This window comes from Adiantum capillus-veneris, chromosome 27, assembly GCF_014529385.1.
Source record: "Adiantum capillus-veneris isolate H3 chromosome 27, ASM1452938v2, whole genome shotgun sequence".
Classification (NCBI taxonomy): Eukaryota; Viridiplantae; Streptophyta; class Polypodiopsida; order Polypodiales; family Pteridaceae; genus Adiantum; species Adiantum capillus-veneris.
In genome coordinates, this window is record NC_140957.1 from 57,019,586 (window position 1) to 57,040,210 (window position 20,625).

Genomic DNA, 20,625 nt, shown 5'->3' on the forward strand with positions numbered 1-20,625 from the left:
TCCAAGGGTGCCATGGTAAGGCAAACTTTCACATCATAAAGTTGCATGCCTTGGCACGACAAGAACGATGCAATCATCCGTACCCGGAACGGCGCCATCACTTTGCAACAGAGCGACAAGCTGGTCGTCCTTAAAGTTCAACTGAGAGAAACCACCCCGAATGATTTTAAGATTGAATTGTATTAAGATACCCCTTGAAATTTGTTTGACAAAACTGTTTGAAATATGAATGTCAAGTGCAAAGGAATTCAAAAGGTAACAAGATCTAGACTTTATACTTCCACAAATTACACTTCTTTCCTTGCTTGAATGTGTGTTACTTAGCACAAATGATGGTTTCTTTTATTTCCTTGTAGAGAGAGAATGAGAGAGGGAGGCAGTGATGTGGAGAGAGAGAGAGAGAGAGAGAGAGAGAGACACCCGATGGGGTCCCAACCAACCCTCTCAAGGGTCCCCCCACACTGTTGCCGATGTGGTATTTGCTTTTGATTGAATAAATGGAATGTACAAACATGCAATAACTCAATGCAAACTCTACTGACTCTAATGGGGAACGTTGCCATAGTAACTCTTTGAATGAAGCACCTCTAGGGCTGATTTGCTGAACCTTTGAATCTGCCTCAACGAGGGGTTGCTGATGGCCACCAAGGGGTAGATCTTGGGCTGATTTGTGCTCTTGATGTGAGGAATGAAGGGCAGAAAATGCAGATGATCATGGAGCCAATAACGGAAAGCAATGGGAGCCCTTGATGCGGCGAGGAAATGGCCGAGAAGAGGCTCAATGGCCTGCCAAAGGTCCATGCTGTAGCGAGAACTTTGAGTTAGTGAACGGGATACTTTTCCGGTGAGGAAAAGGGCTGAAAATTCAAAAACGCTGGGGCTGCTGGGCTGATCCAACTCGTGCTCACGATGGAATCCAAAAACGCCAAGGCTATAGATGCACAAATGCTGGGCTGAGCTGGCACTGGCTGAAAACTGAAAAACGCTGGGCTGATTTGCTGATCTGGCACAATGTGCTCACGAGGATAAGCCAAAAACGCCAAAGGGCTGGGCTGATGATGTTAAACGCTGGGGCTGATCTGCAAAAACATTGGGGCTGATGGCTAGCGCTTGCTCGTCTGACAATAATGCTAGGCTGATGCTCCTTATATAGGGTAGCGGTACTGCTTAAGTACCCCTGAAGACTTTAGGTAGGGAAAACTTGGAAGACAAAGCTATAATAGTAGTCATTAAAATGATTTATCAATATACTTTGTCTAGGCAAAGTTTCTGGGTGCAATTATCGCACATCTGCACATCTACCAACCTGGAAATCCAATTGACACGGTGAATGGCTCGTTGGATTACTTTAACCTAAAATTGCATGCACATTATGCCAGAGGCCCACCGTAGAGTCACATCTGTCAGAACGCTTGCACAAACCATTTATGCAAGAGGGTTCCAAAACTGGAAAACCTAATCTAATGGACTCGTCCAGACATGCAGGTCTTGCAAGCAAGCTCACAAAATTGCCGGTACTAATCCTCCTAGGATTCTAGACACTCCTATCTAGGGATAGGTACAGAATTGGCTCTAAAAGTCGATGAAGCATGTCCACGTTGCAGACAGAGCCATGTGCACATGACAACAGTCAATTTGTTTAAACTTGTTTTGGTGCCAGTTTGAGAATGTTTTGTCTTTGATGCTGCCTTTTGAATATCTTCAGCTCAGGATTCCTTGCGAGAAAGATTCATGTTTAACGTGAAACCTCTAAACGACACAAGCCGCTGGTCTAGGGAGCGTTTAGTTGTATGCTAATAAACCTCTGAACGATGCAGAACAGTCATTTGGGGAGTGTTTAGGTATATTTGGAGCCTCCAAATGACGCAGGCCGCGGTCTGGGGAGCGTTTGGTAGTATTTGTTCCCTATGCTCATGGCCTGTACCTTTTAGATTATTTGCAGGGGGGATTGAGGAGGTAGTTGTTGAGTACCTTCATGCCTAACATCGTCTGTCTGGGAGGAGTGCTCAGTGGCGCTGTTTGTTATGTTTTGTAGCATGTATATGTAAGCATCTGTATTGGATTGTGATGTGCCAACCACTAAATATTCCTAATTGGGTGAGACTGCCTTGATATTTTGAAATAGTAAAATTAGCCTTGACGATTTAAGCACTTCAAAAATCTGTTCACTCTATTCTTTTCCATTGGCACGTGTTGCCATCTCGTTTCACTTGTAGGTACAAGAAGTTTCAAACTACATGTGTGGTGGGAAAGATAGTATAAAACTTTTAGGTACAAGAAGTTTCAATCTACATTGTGGTGAGAAAGATAGTGTGGAATGAGAATTACAAAAAATTCAGAACAGTTGGAAAAAGATCAAAGAGAAATCGCTTACTTTTAGCAAGAGGCTTACAACAAGCGATTGTATGGCTTTGGACAAATATAACAGGCACACTACTAGAGCTGTAAAAGGTGGATTGCAAGAGCCTGAGGGGTACACATACAAAAGGTGGGTGTGTATCTTAGAGAACACATACAAAATGGGGGATATAGGTGTATTAGAATTCAAAGATGGCTCGCATTGGTCGGTGTCAATTTCTACAGGAGGTTCATACACCAATTTGCAACAAAGACAACACCCCTGTATTGCACGAAAGGATGTTAAGCGTGTGTGGACACCAAAATGTGAGTCAGAATTCTAACAAGTGAAGTTTGTTATGTTCAGTAAACCAGTGCTAAACCAACCTAACTTGGAGGTCATTTTTCATGTCCATGTTGACGCTTGAGGTATTGCAATGGGTGCAACCTTGGCACAACCTGAAGTAAGCACTCATATGCATTGTACTTCGCCAGTAGAAGGTTTAGTTAGGTTGACGAAATTTTCCAATTAGGTTGAATTGATGAGATAGATCCAAAGCGGTCTGCCTTATACATGTTTTTGAATCTGGGTGGACTATCTAAGTAAATGACTAAAGCTGAGAGGAATGCACACATATTGAAAAGTTTGAAGTATACCATCATAAGCGGTCAACTAACAAACAAGAAATTGATGGTAGAAATCTGTGACAAAGCAGTTGAGTGGCTCCCTTCTCGTGCAACACACACTGCAACGGATTCAACCCGCAAATTCGACGTGCACTTTTGGAATAGGCATATAGCTAAACCAAAGGCCTCAAGGTAAACCAAAAACCAAACCAAAAGCAAATGTATCTTAGGAATATTTGCCAGGTCCTCTTCCATCCACTTTGCATCAAGATTGAACAATGCATGAACTAGTATCTGATGAATATTTGGCAGGTCCTCCTCTTCCATCCACTTTGCATCAAGACTGGACGATGCATGAACTAGTATCTGAGGAGTATTTGCCAGGTCCTCTTCTTCCATCCACTTTGCATCAAGATTGGACAATGCCTGAACTTGACCAAATACCTGTGGACCAGCTTACCCTTCATTTTCCTTTCCTTGTGCACTAGGACCTAATCATGTATAAGAATCTCCTCAGTTTCCTCTACCTTTGCTTATTCCTTTGGCTCCTTGCCTTATGATACCTCAACCATGAAAGGTTTCAATAGACATACGTGAAAAGCATTGGTGAACCTTCCAAGTATCTAGCAACCTTAGTCTAAAGGAAACATTGTGAACCTTCCAAGTATCTAGCATCCTCAGTCTTAAGGACACACTATTGATCTTTTCCGAAACCTTCTTGAAAGGTGTCTTGCACCCAATGCCATATCTAAAATAATTAGAGAAGCTCAACTTTACAAACTAGGTATTGATGGTATTCTCAAAGGTGTATTCTGACTGGTGTGTCAGAACCAAGGTAAACAGAGAAGCTCCTGCTGGTACCTCTGGTGGGCAGCTCTTAGCACAAATAACTCATAAAACCATACTGCAACCTTGGATGTGGTGGTTTTGCAAGAAATTGTACAATTGTAAAATAATGAATAAACCAACTGCCACTGATACGACGCCACTAACTACCATCGAACTGCTCGAGGGACTCATGAAGTGGGGCATGAACTTCATGGAATCATCCAAACAACTGACACCCAGGAAACATTGGTATATTGCTGCAGCTACTAGTTACGTCAGTAAATGGGTCAAAGTCAAGGCATTTGGCTAATTAATTGTCAGTTTGTATGTCTAATCAAAATAGTTGCAGATCACGGAAGCCAATCATCGATGAAACTAAGCAAGTCCTAACAAAGGAATTCATTATTAAGCATTCAAATCCACAACATATTGACCTAGATGCAATGAGCAGGCTGCAAGCACAAACAAGACACTGAAGAATATTCTGACAAAGATAGTTCAGCAAGAACCTCGACTGGATCTGAAGTTTCAGACAGCACTCTCGGCTTACAGAATGGTTTACGAGGTTACAACAGGCCTAGCCCCATTTAAGATGGTCTATGAAATTGATGCCGTTGTAATTCTTCAGTACCTCTAGCCAATGTGTTTCACGTATCCGGAAGGAAGAAAAGAACAATATCAGCATTAACTACATGGCCAAAGCTCCATTCCCGTAAGAGGAAAATGGCAGCTTCACTACAAGGACAACCAATACCAGAGATAGCTAGCATCTTCTACGCTTTGAGATTACGTCCCATATCACATAAGTTAAAAACGCTTTTGGCCCTAAAGTTTTCACATATTTCAAAGCTACATTATTTTGAAATACTAATACAAGCTACATTATTTGGAACGGTGTCCATGAAAATGTTGTAAGCTCCACGTTCTTTGATTCTTAACAGGTTTGACAAACACATCTGTCATCAGCAGCAGCACACCTACCAGACAGTGCTATGCGGCACTGCCATGTGGCAACAGGCAGCCAGGTCCAGCAGTGCAGCTGAAAAGTAAATGAATTGCAGCTAACAAGACAAAGCAGGCTTCACGAAACGAGATTGTAAATTAGCAAGAGAATTTTGATCATCTACCAGAAAAGTCGTCAAACTCACACCCCCTTGGCAGACACCTTTTCAACTCAACCATGTTTACTCGATATAGAGATACCGCAAAGAGTGACAGTTTCCAGGTTTGTGCTTCTCTAAACGTAGCAAGCTTGATTCACTTGTATTTACGAGACATATCCTGTTTTCTGTCCTTTTCTGTTCTTGAGGTTGAGTGTTTGAAGATATTATGAGCAAGCACCTCTCAAGCAAGTGTTGTTGCTTTCAATACTTGTGTAATCAAAACACTTTATCTAAACTAAAAACAGGAGTTCATTCCAGCGTGTGCATTTTAAAAAAGAAGACCTTAAGATAGATGAAATATTCAAAATGAATCAAAAATAAGGGCAGAGCTGCATGTTTAAAGCATTCTAACCAAGAAAAATGCATAAAAAATAAGGGCAGGGATGCATGTTGAAAGCATTCTAACTAAGAAAAATGTACCTGAGTATGCCATGTCTCTGGATCATGTTCACTCATCACGCTGACCCCTTTACCATCTGGATCATCCTTAGTCGGACTAACTATCCAGGGCACTCGATCAAGATCAACAAAAACATCATCAGACCAGCGGAGCCCCTTCCTGCACATCATGCTAATTCTATGCCACTTTGCAGCTTTCCACCAGCGTTGTTCAAAATTCTTGTAAACATCATAAGCGGCAGCCCCCTCAATCTTACAATGTAAGTCATGCCACGGTTGTCTTGGGCCACTGCTGTCAGCTTTCTACATGTAAACATTTTTATAAGCTTCAAGATGATAGGACAACAAACATACAAAAGGCCGCCGTAGATCTGCTTTACGTACTGAAAATGTAGGGTTGTGAAAATCATCTGCAAAAGTTGTAGTCAAGTCCTTAAAAAGAGGGTGTTCAGGTGTATCAAATCGTCCATCACAAAGATCTAGGCCTCCAATGAACGCAACAAGCCGTCTTGTGTTTCCAGGGCCTTGAGCATCGACAATCACAAGCTTTTGATGATGTGTATAAAGAGTTCCTACAACCTTACATCCATAAAACAATAAACCACATCAAAAATGAGATTCCGGTGCTTACTGCCAACCCTGTTTAGCCTAGCTTCAAAATCCCCTTCATAAAGTGTGTGTTATGATCGTCAGAACCAGATCTGCTCCACTTGAATTGAAAGCATGTTTCATACCAATATAATCCTGTGCAAATTTGTGATGCTTGCTAACAAAGAAAACAGACAGAATCTATGTGCACTGAAAGGCTGTTTCTGTGCTTTTTGAAATGCCACTAACCGCACTGTAGCATCCAAACCGCATGCAAAAATACACCTGAACCACTTACTAGTACTAGAAGATCAACCCTATGAAAGAATTCTAGCCATGTACATTGTACGCCCACTAATGCATTCGCTCCATGAACCATGACGAACAGAATCATCATTATGGGAGCTGAAATGCCCAAACAGTACTCAAGGGCATAGTTGCCAAGACACTCATTTCTTCGAATCAAGAAACTTATAAAACATTCAAAATATTTCCAATGAAAACTTCTCTTGAAACGTTTCAGAGAGGTCCATGGTCTTGTCCATGTGTTACTTTGATTGAAGTTTCCAACTTCAAAGTGAGTTTTTGATCTCATAGCCATTTTATGTTGCTTTGTGTCTACATGTGTTATGAGTATAAGATATAAGCATACATATATACAGCTTGATCTTGACAAAACTTCCATTGTGGCATTTCATAAACTAGTGGAACCATTTTGGAACTTTTGAAACTCGTTTCATAAAAAACATTTCAAAACTTCATGACTACTATGCTCAAGGGATGCCTCACTCCTACTATTTCACATTCATCTTCAAAATCATTCTCGGATCACCGGCATTAAACTAGACTATACACCTATGGCTCCCTAAGACCATAAATGATATTTGGGCAAAATTGTTCATTATTAGTGTTTTCAATAGCAACGTTATTTTATCTCAAGAATTGTTATTTTATCTCAAGAGTTTAGTGAACGCACAATGAGAGAGTCTCATATCTATCCAAGTTAAAGCCTGTGACACAATTGACCCGCCCTCATGCAGCATTCGCTTCTCAATTGTCCTTTCCTGAGATTCAATAAGTGGACTGTCGCAGTTCATTCTGTAATCGGAGACCCTACAAAGAAAGGTGTCGATTGGAGGCACCTGTTGGGAGATGCTTTTCAACCACAGATCTTTCTAAAGCTTGCTCAACTAATGTTCTACTTAAAGTCTACAACGGAGTTGATAGCACTCGCACGGAGGACACGCTTCTCAATTATGGTTAGCTCACTCAAGATTTGAGAAGTGGATCGGCACAGTTCCTTCCTTTATCAAAGGTCCTATGAGCACGATGGTGATCGAAGACCTGTTAGATGCTTTTCAGTAAACATCAGTGAGATGGGGTCGTACTCCACATATTTTTCAAGAACTTTGTGGGGGACAAGAAGCCAAATGCTTATAAACAGCCCTTTAAAGTCAGCAAAGATCCCAGACGATGCTGAGTATACAGTGACACTGGCTACTTTTACGACTACTTGTGTCGTCTTCGACACTGTCTCTCCAGCTGCTGCAAGTAGAAGATCAATAACAAGTCTTTCTGTTCCTCACAAATCAGGGCCCAATCAGGCTAGCAAGCTGCTTCAAGTGAATTGTCTAGTGGTCCGTGTATGGACATGGAATCATGAGCATGAAGACCACTTGGCATGAATAATCAGCAAAGCAAACTGCAAACAAAATGTGTTGTATAATTATTTATGTGATAGAAGCAAAGATGCTGCCTTATGCAAGGAACATTGATGTGTGAAAAATAGGAGATGGTTACAAATATAACCGCGCAACAAATATCTACCATAAAAATGTTCGTAAATACATCGCATCAATTACAACACCAGCCAAATATTCTAAAGAAAAGAGATGAGGCTAGAAACACATGGTCGCATATAACTGAATGATTCTTGCCCTATGCTGTAGCAAAGAAGTTTGGTCTCCATCAGAACTCTAATCAAGCCCTTATGATCCCGTCACAGTGAAAAGGAGCATCTTACCTTTTGCTTGAACCAACTGACTTTTGTGTCAGCATATCGAGGAGCAAGTAAACACTTCACATTTGTGCGCTTAAAAAATCTTCTGGTTTCTTCATCATGAGTTCCCATAACACCAACCTGCATTCTCAGTACCCAAACAAAGTCTCTCTCTCTCTCTCTCTCTCTCTCTCTCTCTCTCTCTCTCTCTCTCTCTCTCTCTCTCTCTCTCTCTCTCTCTCTCTCGTGCTACCTCTGCAGTCCCACCTCCCCTCTCTCGTGCTGCCTCTGCAGTCCCGCCTCCCCTCGCGCTGCCTCTGCAGTTCTGCCTGCTCGCGCCGCGCCCACCACCCTCTCTGCCTGCTGTTGCTAGCGCGCTGTTTTGCTGAAGCCTGCGCGGTGCTGTCTGAGGATGCCTGCGCACTGTTCAGCTGGTACCTGCACACTGCTCCCCCAGCCCACACAGCGCTGCTTTTGCTGCTCCTGCTGCTGCTCCACTGCAGCCCCACCCACCTGTAGCTGCTGCGTTAGAGGTCGACCTGCAACCAGGTGCTGCCCCCGCCTCCATGCCCCCTTGCTGCTGCCGCCCCTACACACACACACACGTTGCACACTGCACTCTCACATCACACATTACCCACATTGCACCCCCCCATCTGGTGCACACCTCCCCCTCCCCCCCCCCCCCCCCCCCCGCCCCCCACCCGCAAGTACAGCAACAGCAGACAGTCCACCAAAAATCAAAAAATCAAAAATCGCAGGCCTTCAGACAATTGCAGAATTCAGGGAATTTACAGGAAATTCAAAATTTGCAGAATTGACAGACAGGAAATTGCAGAAATTACAAAAAAAAGGGGTTTTTTGCCGCTTGGTCGTATTTTGCAGAAATTGCAAGAAATGCGCCGTGTATGCTTAGTGTGGAACACGTACGCATAATGTGGAAGCACCTGTGCGTGTAGGCTAATTTTTCCTCGTTTCTGACACCGATCAAGCATGAGGAAGCAAAGTGATAAGGCCGACCCCTTAGAAGACGTAGTTTCAAAATGCAAAGAAGAAATGGTCGAAACCATTAACAATATCAACAGCCAACTTTTAGGGACAATAAGAATGCTCGAGGATCGCGTTTCGGCCCAAGAAAGCAAGATCGCGGCAATGGGAGATCGGATGACGGCCCAAGACGGAGAGATTGCATCACTGAAGAAGGCGCTCGCCGAGGCACACTCACGAAACACGCTTGAAGAAGGAGAATTGCAACCTTCAGTAATAGAAGAGCTCAACACGATCAAAGAACAAGTGCGAGCCATCAAAGAGGGGGAAGAGCAACACAAAGAAATGACGACCTCTTGGGTGGACGTTATCACAAAGACTCAACAGAAGGCAGATGAGGCCAAGAAATGGATTGAGGTTGCCAAGAAAAGAAAAAGCAAGGAAACAACAACGTCCACACCCACCATAATTAACCTGACACTAGAAGAGGAGCAAAGAAGGCGTGTGCGCTCTCTACATGTGAGAATTTGCGGCCTTAAAGACAAAGATAATGTGGACGAAGAGGTAAAAGAACTCATGACTTTGATGGGGTTCATGAGCCGATGCACTCAAGAACATGGAGAGTGGGCAACAAGAAAAATGGAAGCAAGGGGGAAACCTCGAAAGAAAGGGCACTCATCCTTCGTTTTTCCTCCATGGAAGCGAAGGATTTTTTGAAGAAGAGACCAACTCTTAAGAAAACGGGCATCTTTCTCGGGGATGATCATACCCTCTCACAGATCGCTCATATGCAGGAGGTAATGCCAGAGATTAGAGCGGCAAGGGCAAAAGGTAAGATCGCTTTTTACCGAGATGGAAGAGTGGTGATATTGGAGCCACCCTCCACATGAGGGTGTGAGACCTATGGGACCACACTCAAAGTTGCTACCTGGAATTGTAATGCATCTATGCGTCTTGATGTGGGTGCTTTTGAGGAGAGTTTTACTGGGAGAGACATCATCTTCTACTCTGAGAGTCCCATAGTAACAGGGGACGCCCTTTTTCGGGCTTCCCGTCCCCACTTTTCCGTCCCCACTTGCCGTCCCGCTCTCTTTTTTACACTAAAAATCCATTTCAGCCCCGTCCCCCGTTCCCCCGTCCCGGAATGCGTCCCTTGTGACTATGTCTGAGACACATCACGCCCCTGGGCAGTCTATGCCTCACATTGGTGGATACAAATGGGGGAGAGTTTGTAGACACGAGACACGATCAGAGCACAAAGGGCAGGCCTTAGGAGGAGTGGCAGTGTTATTCAGGGAAGAATTGCAGCCGTTGATACATATAGCTCGTAGAGATGCGCAAGCTAGGTACATGTGGGTGAGATTGAGAGCAAAGACAGGTAGATATCTTTACATTGCCATTTGCTACTTTCCCCCAAGTACGTCAGTATATGCACCACCCAGAGGACAATCCCCCTTCTCTATTTTGAATGATGACATATGGGAATTCTCTAGAGATGGCGACATTATCATTCTAGGGGACTTCAATGCTAGGACTGCCCATCATCAGACGGTATTTTATGATACTGAGAGAGCTGGATATTGTTGAGACGGGCCTATCCAGAATATCACAGGATGGGGAGCATACTGAGCATGGACGGCACTTGATAGACATGGGGATTGCACATGGATTGGCCATCTTGAATGGCCTACAGAGATTTTCCAATGTGGGAGGCTTCACATGCTTTCCACACAGACATGGAGCCACACGGTAGACTATGTCATGGCACAGCCGAGCCTCATATCTAGTATACAGGATCTCACAGTTGGGCCTAGACCTGTTGGGGTGGCAGTGGATCATGCTATTGTGTCGTTGACCATCTCTTTCCAATTCAATGTAGCACACATTCCACGGGTAGCAGCCCCTACTCGCTACACCTTCACGCGGGAGACAGATTTTGTATACATAGACGGAATTTACAGGCGCCTATCCATTGAGAGCCGGGGCGACCTCTAGAGGAGCTTACTACCATACTGACATAGACATTACATGATGCAGCAGCAGAGGCATACCCACACACACAGCCCGAGCAGAGACGTCGTTCTGGGAGCATGCCTCAGAACAGCTCGTATGATGAGGAATGCCGTCAGACTAGAGCTGGACTTCAAAGGGAAGTGCTTCTGGGGGACATCACCCACAAACAGTCACAGATTGACTTCCGACGCCTGGTGCGGTGGAAGAAGAGGGCATTTTTGGCTCGACTAGAGCAGGATCTATACCAGCTATTCTTGAGTCCGGACTCGCGTGAGGCATGGAGGCTCTTTCATAAAAGAGCAGTCTACCCCCTCTGCCATAACCTCTACAGAGACCTGGGGTCAATACGCATCATCTCTGGGCAGCAGCCCCTTCCCGACCCCCCCGATCCATGCCCACACACATGTGCCTTTTTCACCGCAGAGATGGTGAAGAAGGCCATTGACAGGATGAGGACTGGGAGAGCATATGATCATGATGGCTTAGTGGCTGAGCATTTCATGCATGCAAGAGATCTACTAGCAGAGCTTCTAGGAGTTATGTTTAACCGTGCCATATGTGAGGGCTTGCTTGATACTTGGAGCGTGTCTACGATCATACCTAACTTCAAGTCAGGAGACCCTATGGAGCCTGGAAATTATTGCACTATCATGATTGGGCACACATTGGCATGGCTGTACGCATCCATTCTTGAGCAACAGCTGAGTAGATGGGCAGAGAAGGAGGGAATGCGTGATGTTGGGCAGGCAGGGTTCCGGAGAGGTTTTTCTACTCTTGACCATATTTTGACACTAAGGGCCATCATCGAGGAAGGCAGATCCCGTGAGAGACGAATCTATTGTAGCTTTGTGGACTTCCACAAAGCCTTTGACACAGTACCCAGAGCTAGATTGATGCGCAGATTACAGGAGATGGGAGTACCCACAGAGCTCATTTGGGGGATCATGGCACTGTACAGATCAGTAGTAGGGCATGTACGCACCTCAGAGGGTCTATCTACACCGGTTCACTCCACTATTGGGGTGAAGCACGGATGCCCGCTCTCTCCTACTCTATTTGGTATGTATGTGGATGAGGTTTCTGACTACATTGAGAGAGATGATGATAGAGGTGCACCGCTAGCAGGGACATGGATTCCGCTATTGTTATATGTTGATGATATTGTGTTGATCTCCGACTCTCCAGAGGGGATGCAACGTCAGTGCGTCACTTGGATGCTTTGCATAGGTTTGCCCATGAGGGTGGCTTGTCTGTCAACCTTGGTAAAACCGAGGTCATGGTATTTAATACCACCCCACAGTGGATCAGGAGGTCAACGCCCGCATTCACATATGGCCAGGAGACAGTGGAATATACAGATGCTTGCACTTACCTTGGAGTGGTTTTTAGTGGACCAACATTTTCTTTGAGGAGAGCAACAAAGACTAGACTAACCAGAGCCCATTCAGCATTGGGGAAACTGGAGAGGATGTGTTCACAGGTTCAGTTTCAAGAGCCCCGGACGAAGCTCTGGCTCTTTGACACTTTGGTGGCTTCTGTATTGCTCTATGGAGCTGAGATATGGGGGCATTCATTGGATCATCACGGGAGAACAGGTCGTACTGATGGATGGGGGGACATGGAGAAGCCTCTGGTCTCTATGATCTCGCGGCTCATTAGAGCCAAGGCTTCAGTACCACGTGCCATTATCCGAGCAGAGCTAGCTGCCCCCCCACTAGTAGTTGAGGCGCTCACCAGATCTATTTCCTTCCTACACCGCTTGTGGGAACTTCCCAGAGACAAATACGCCCACCTTGCACTTGAGTCCTCTCGACAGTTAGCCAGGCAGGGAAACACAGCATGTTGGTATGGGGAGATGACGTCATGGTTCGAGGCACATGGATTCAGTATAGATAGATTGCCCCCCTTCCAGTACTCACTGGATGCACCCTCTCTAACTCTTACACAGTCCGAGACCACTAGGCTCATCCGCCGGGACCTGATCCAACTAGACACCAGGAGGACATGGGTACAGCCAGCACAGGAGCTGGGCACAAAGATGGCTTTCTCCAAAGAGCATCTTCTCCAGCTTACAGCGGACGGTTTTGTGACGAAGCCCAGATACATGGACACCCACCTGTCTCATGGGATACGGTGTGCCATTGGCAAGATACGCACATCCTCACACCAGTTGCGGATCGAGACTAGAAGATACAGAGGAGTGCCAGCAAAGGCCAGGACATGCACCCTGTGTGACATGGAGCCTGAGATAGAGCTACACTACACATGCCACTGCCCCGTCTACTACGGGATACAAGGCCGCTTCCACTGCTTGTTCAGAGAGGGCTTTGGACCACTCTCCAGAGTCATGAGGTACGAGGATCAGAGATGCCTGGGTTTGTTCCTGCTCGAGTTGCGCAGACACAGAGAGAGCCTGATGAGAGGAGAGGCTAGCCAGTCTCAGAGACACATCACAGACTCCTTTAGAGCAGACATTGGACACCCAGACGAGCTACTACCACAACAGATCTTGTCGCCTCACACCAGAGGCACATTGATTGATCGAGTGACTCAGCTGGGGAGATACAAACGCCCACGACTGCAGAGGCCTACACAGCATCGACGGAGGCTACATCAGAGGATCCAGATCACTTTGGCCCGACATGCACGACGCCCGGTCAGACTACTGTCCATGGAGGACAGTGTGACATAAAAACGCGTTTCATGCAGATGAAACCCTGAAACCTATGAAACGTTTTGCCGAAACGCATGAAACGGACATGCTTTCTTTATGAAACGTTTAAAATTGGGGCTTTTTTCCTTTTTTTTTTGGCCTAGCTCCAGTTAACAGATGATTGTGGTCCCTAAAACTTATGGTTTGTCACATTAAATTAAGTTTGAACTTTGTTCAATAGAAGTACTTTGCTAAATGAATCAATGATGCATCAATTATGATTCATGAAACTAGTGGCTGTGTTTTAACTTTCATCAATACTGAACATCTCTTTGATCGTGCTCGCTTGAAGTCGCTTCTAAGCAGTGAGCAGTGAGCAGTGAGCACGTCTCTCTCTCTCTCTCTCTCTCTCTCTCTCTCTCTCTCTCTCTCTCTCTCTTGTGGACATTAAAGTCTAGAGTCATGTGTGCTACATTGTATACATATTTATCATATTTTATTAATATATAATTTAATGTCGTTTATGAAAAACGTTTCATGTTTTTGACGCTATGAAACGAAACGTTTCAAAACCTCGAAACCCAGAAACTACCGAAACCACGAAACGTTTCATGTCACACTGCTGGAGGAGATTGATGAGATCCGCCCTTGTGACTTATGATTTAGCTATCCCAGCAAGCTGCTTAGTTCACACCTACCAGTTTAGGATCCCATAGTACTTTTATTTTATCATTTTGTCATTTCATGTTGTTACTCTGACTTTGTATCAAATTCACCACATTGTAACGCTTTGGTCTCATAGGTCATTTTGGCCTTTTGAAGACGTTAATATAACATTTCATTTCATCATCTCTCTCTCTCTCTCTCTCTCTCTCTCTCTCTCTCTCTCTCTCTCTCTCTCTCTCTCTCTCTCTCTCTCTCTCTCTCTCGTAAGCGACTGTGACTCTTTACGAGACTCTGGCTCTCTCACCCCTGCACCCTGCACCCTGCCCGCCCCCTCGTCATGGCTTGCACCCCCTAGCCCTCGCCCCTCGCCTGCCCTGCACCCCCTCGCACCTCGCCCGTCCCCCCCTCTCCCTCGCCCCTACCCCTCGCCTCTCGCCCCCCGCCCCCTAGCCCTCGCCCTATCTCCTCGTGTCACCAGCATGTGACTACTATCTATCCTTTTTGTTGATTTCTTTCTTATTATTTATTTACTTTCACTTTTTGGAAACACCCCTCGGCAAATCTAACTGCCCTGCATTGCATAGCTAGTGTGGAACTGTCCAGAGGGAGTCCAGCCCTGAGGGCAAGAGAGCACTAAGGTTGGACAAGGACTATGGTTAGCCAAACTAGGGTCATTGACTAGCCAAAGTGGAATCCTTTGCTACAGAGGCTACATTTCAGTTATGGGTGTGGCTGCAGTGTACAAAGGGGGTCAGATGACCTAGAAAGATACAATGGCAGCATCTCTTAAAATTTCGAGAACTACTATTTTGGGACCTGAAAATGTCTTGCGTCATTACGTGCAGTTTGACAAGGGGATCGTTTTGTTACTCTGTGGCCAAGTCAACAGAGGCTACAAGTGAGATATTTTTAGACCCGAGGGTCTAAAGCCGGAAAATGCACAAATGAGTGACACTTGGCACTCTGAGGCCAGTTTACTACTTATAGAGAAGGCAAAAACGTGATTTTCAGTTGTGAGCTCATTTTCAAGTTTCCTGTCACACAGGTTAAGAGCTTTGGAGTGCTTGCTTTCCCTCCTATTTACAGTGCGGTGCCAGGAGTGATGCCCTGCACGCTACACACTGCCCTCTCTCTCCCCTATGGCAGTATGTTATGCCCCTCTAGCGGGCTTTTCAATTGACCAATGTACAATTGTGTGGGTTCATGCGCGATTGCCGAGGCAAGAGCCTCTTGCACAAGTACTGCATTAGCTAACGGCTAATCCCCCCGTAGGTACAGGTGAATTCGGAGAGGTTTCACGCCAAAAATCTCGTCTAATTCAAAGGGCAAGTAGCCCTACAGGTGCGGGAGCTCGAGGACTTGATACGGATGCGACCAGCACGCGAAACGGAGCCCGAAACAGTGAATTACAACCTGCTGTGTATTTTTGCAGGTTTAGGGTTTTGTCCTTAAACGGTCCCTAATACCCCCAGGAGGTTCGGGGACGCGAGGGGACCGCTGTACAGGTGATCTGGCGCATTTTCGGAGCTGAAAACAGAGAATTCAGCGTGCTGCAGATTCTCGCCACGTTTTGCAAACTGCCCGTATGCGTCGGGAAAGTCGTTCAATGCGTGGGAATACTGACTGTGAAGGGTCCTAGTACAGTTATGCTGCCGAAATCGGGCCGGAACAGTTGAAATTCAGCCAAGTTTGTGCGGGGCAGCTTATAGGGAACCACAGCGTTTATTCCCTCTTTTAAGCAATAAAGAAATACAGAAAGGGGCGCCTAAGTTAGGGACCAATCTGGTGTCGGTCTTCTCATACAGGTGCAATCTAGCAGCCTGTATCCCTTTCCCCTTTTTTGTGTCTTGAAGGTACAGGTAGAATAGACGACTAATAATGGGTGAAAGCTAAATCAAGGTTTGAAGTAAAGTCTAGCGCCCTTTTTGGATTGAACAGGCCGGTTTCATGGTTCCATCGACGGGATTAAATCACTTTTTCCCATAGAAGTGAGGCTTGGTCAGTTTGGGCTTGACGACACAGAGATCATAGACCAGACACAGGAAATTGCAATCATAGCTGACAGACCAGATGATGTGACTGAAAAGGTTTCCTCTTCACAGGGTCAACAGACACATGAAGTGGGTGAGTCTTCAAGACCACCACAGATGGATGATGATATACTCAGGACCCAGTTGGCTACTGCTGTGGCTATGTTCACACAGGTAATGCAGAACTCGAGGTTTTTAGCCTTTCGGCAACCTCCTCTTCCGTCTCAGCAAGTTGGGTCACTGGATCATATTCAAAAGCCTGTTAAGGCTCGAGCACAGGTGATTCATACTCCACAATCAATGGAAACACCTGTATACTTGACGGAGAACATGCAATCTCCACAACTTGTGCCTAAGGTGTAAGAACAGGTGGCTGAGATGCCAGTCTTTCAAGCTGTATCAGTTCAGCCCGCCACCTATCAACAGCCTATAGCTGGTTCTAATGGGCAGGGCAGCAACCTACAGGCTATGCAACAAGTCTTCCCACCACCTTCAGTACACCCTGGCTAGAATTACAAATCAGCAACCAAATATGGCATTTCCATGTCAACTTAATTGCGGTCAGGGAACACAAATGAACCCTAACAGTATTCCCATGTTTCAGTCACTTCCATATGACATTTAACGCCGCTGAAGAGGCCAACTCTGTACAAAGAAGGTGACAAAGGTGTGACTTTCACGACCTTTATAGGGTTTGATGACAGAAAGAAGGCTCTCTCATTCCTCTAGCAGTTTGACAAGGCCTATGCAAGGGGAAACTTTACAGAGGCTTCAAAGGTTCGCAAGGCAGCCACTTTCTTCACAGGGAATGCGGGACAATGGTGGACAACTTTATTGCTTCAAGGGCAAGCTCCGTCCCCATGGATTTACTTCAAGCAAATTTTTGCAGCAGCATGGTTATCTGATGACTTTGAAGCAGATGTCATGACAGAATGGCACCAGCTTAATGCTGCCACTTGCAAGAATCTGGATGACTACAATCCGAAGTTTTGGAAAGCTCTACTTCCAGTAACTTCCTATAGGTTTGTGCCATTGACAGAACAGATTGAAAAATATTGTTGTGTCCTACCCAAAGGATTGAGAAAGTACTGCACGAAGACCAAAGTCACTACTTTGAGGCAGCTCATCGAGGTAGCAAACACTGGCAATGGTTTGCTCAAGGGAGAAGATTGTGAATTCAATACTGGCGTCAAGGAAGGATCAGGCAAGAAAAATTCAGCGAAGAAGCACGTTCCCAATGAGGCTCCAAAAGGGACTCAGGGGCCAGACAACACAGGAAAAGGCAAAGCTTCGGCTGAATCAGAAAAGGGACCAGCGAAGAAATGGAAAAGATGTTTTCCTCGAAAGTCGGAAGAGCAAAAGAAGGTCTTGAGGTCAGAGAACAAATGCTTTATCTGTGAGCAGCCTGGCCACATTGCTTACAATTGTCCTACAAAGAAAAGGTCAGCTGATTCTGAAGACAAGGAAGACAAGAAAGGAAAGAAGCCCATGGCTGGTCTACTGCCAAATATGGTGGGCGACAAGCCAAATTCAGATGCAAGTGAGCATGAGAAAAGGTAAGGGATCAAACAGTGCTTATCTTCTTTGATCCAGGTGCCAAAGCCAACTTCATTTCCCCAGAATTGGCTTCAAAGTTGGGAATCAGACCTGAAGAGATGGGGTATACAGCAGAGGCAGGTTTGGCATGTCCTGGCCATACAGAGGCTGTGACACCCATCATTGGAAAGTTGCGCCTACATATCCAGTCCTATGTAGATGCTGAAGAATTTTACATCATGCCACTGGACGGATGTGATGTGTCGTTAGGTATTCCTTGGTTATTTCGTGTACAGGGAATCATGGATGCCTACAACAATAAGGTCACTGTACAGAGCAGAAGAAAGACTCACATTCTGGATGTAAAGCTTAGAGGGGAGTCTATTCCCACAGTATCAGCTTCTGCTATTACTTCTATAATGAAAAAGCATCTTTCTGCGTACTTGGTTTTTACACGTGAAGTGTCAGATTGTGATGAATCAAATTTATCTGTGCTAGATAAAGAAAGGTCAATGTGTTTACAACAGTATAGTGACTGTTTTTCCGATTCATTACCGTCTCAATTACCGCCAGAGAGACCCGAGGACCATGCGATAGATTTGGTACCACGCAGTAGCCCACCAAATAAGCCTCCGTACAGGGTTAGTGCCGCTCAGCAAAAAGAGATAATGGGCCAAGTACAGGAGCTGTTAGAAATGGGGCTGATTCAGCCCAGTTCATCCCCATTCTGTTCTCCAGTGTTGTTGGTGCAGAAAAAGGAGGGCTCATGGCATATGTGCATCGACTACCGTGCACTGAACAAGAATACCATCAATAATAGGTTCCCTATACCTAGAATTGATAATATTCTAGACAAATTAGGAGCAGCAGCTATGTTTAGCAAGATAGATCTAAAGAGTGGGTACCATCAGATCCGCATTAGATCAGAGGATGTGCACAAGACTGCTTTTAGAACGACGTTTGGCCTTTACGAATTTTTAGTGATGCCCTTTGGTCTCACAAATGCTCCTGCTACGTTCAATAGGATGATGGACAGAATTTTCCGTCCACACCAGCAGTTTGTTGGTACATTCTTTGATGACATGATAGTCTACTCAAAGAATGAAGAGGAGCATAGGCATCACTTGGCCATTGTGTTCAAAGAGCTACGCAGTCATAGGTTGCTCATCAATGCAAAGAAAAGTGAATTTTTTCTGGAAGAGATCCACTTTCTGGGACACATTGTCTCAAAGGATGGTGTCAAAATGGATCCTGCTAAAGTTGGAGCGATCAAGTCATGGCCAGATTTGAAGACGGTGCATGATATCCGAGGTTTCTTGGGACTATGCTCCTATTACAGAAGGTTTATCCGAAATTTCGTTGAGATTGCTTCACCTTTACATGCTCTTCAAAAGAAGGCAGTCACCTTTAGATGGACACAGAAAGAGATTTCAGCTTTTAATCTCTTAAAGGAAAAGATGACTTCAGATCCAGTCATTGTGTTGCCAGATCTTAGGAAGTCATTTGTGGTCCAGTGCGACGCCTGTGGTAGTAGCATTGGTGCAGTGCTAATGCAAGATGGCAGGGTAGTAGCCTTAAGAGCAGAATTTTGCGGGCTAGAGATGACCATGCAGGTCTATGAGAAAGAGTTACTGGCTGTGATTCATGCGCTCTTAAGTTGGAAACACTACCTGCTAGGTGTAGATTTTGTTGTCCAAACGGACCATTAGCCCTTGAGATACTTCCACAGACAAAGTTATCTGAGAAGCATATGCGATGGGCAAATAGCTTGTCCATGTTCCATTTTCAGATTGTGCATGTGGAAGGCAAGAAGAACGTTGTGGCTGATGCCTTGTCAAGGAAGCCACAAATTTCAGCTGTGTCAATTCCTTATCATCATGAACTTGATGATATGAGGGAAGAGTATGCAAATGATGAAGATTTTGCAAGGGTCTTCGAGCAGCTAATGGATGGACAACGTCATGAACGCTATCTTCTCAAAGATGGGTTCATGATGATGCATGGCAGATTGTGTGTCACAAAGCCATTGCGACGCAAAGTTATGGAAGAGAGTCATGTCCCACCGTATGCAGGGCAGCGTGGTATTGATGCTACAGTCAAAGCGGTTGAGACATTCTTCTACTGGCCTACATTGAGAAGAGATGTGGATGTCTTCGTGCGAGAATGCCTAATATGCCAGAAGGTCAAGTTTGACAGGCAAAAGGCACCAGTGTTATTGCAACCACTACCTATTCCAGATAAACCATGGGAAAGTATTGCTATGGATTTTATCTTTGATCTTCCAAGAACGCAGATAGGAAACGATGGTATTTGGACCATCATTTGCAGATTTAGCAAGCAGGCCATAGTAACAGGGAATGGCCATTTTCAGGTCTCCGTTCCCCGTTCCCATTCCAAGTTCCCGTTCCGAATCCCCGTTCCGTGTTTCAAACGTGAGTACCCATAACAGGGAATGGCATTTTGTTCCGCGTTCCCGTTCCGGTTTCCCGTTCCTGGTAACTATGAAGCAAGCTCAGAAGAGGCAAATTCTACTGTCCTAGATTTGCTGAAGTGTTATGTGTCAGAGCATAAAGGAAAGTGGGAGCAGTATTTACCATTGGTGGAGTATGCATACAATAATACAGTGCATTCATCAACTGGCAAGGCACCTTTTGAGATAGTTGAAGGTGGCAAGAAAGTTCCTCCCATACTGCATACAAAGGACAAGATATTTGAAGCAGATAAGTATGTTCAGGACATGGATGATATGTACAAGAAGGTCAAAGTGGCCTTGGAAAAGACTCAGGCAAAGCAAAAGAA

The 20,625-nt window shown here is 45.2% G+C and overlaps 1 protein-coding gene across 2 annotated transcripts in view; it reads right to left on the reverse strand.

Annotated features, from left to right (window-relative positions):
* Positions 1-20,625, reverse strand: part of LOC147422029 (phospholipase D delta-like) — a 139,816-nt gene that overhangs the window by 63,630 nt on the left and 55,561 nt on the right. For both annotated transcript variants that reach the window (XM_086503196.1, XM_086503197.1), the window contains exons 3-5: positions 7,966-8,082; positions 5,739-5,933; positions 5,376-5,657 (exon numbers count right to left, since the gene is read on the reverse strand). In XM_086503196.1, coding sequence (XP_086359322.1) covers positions 5,376-5,657; positions 5,739-5,933; positions 7,966-8,082 — 594 coding nt within the window. The remainder of the gene's footprint in view (positions 1-5,375; positions 5,658-5,738; positions 5,934-7,965; positions 8,083-20,625) is intronic.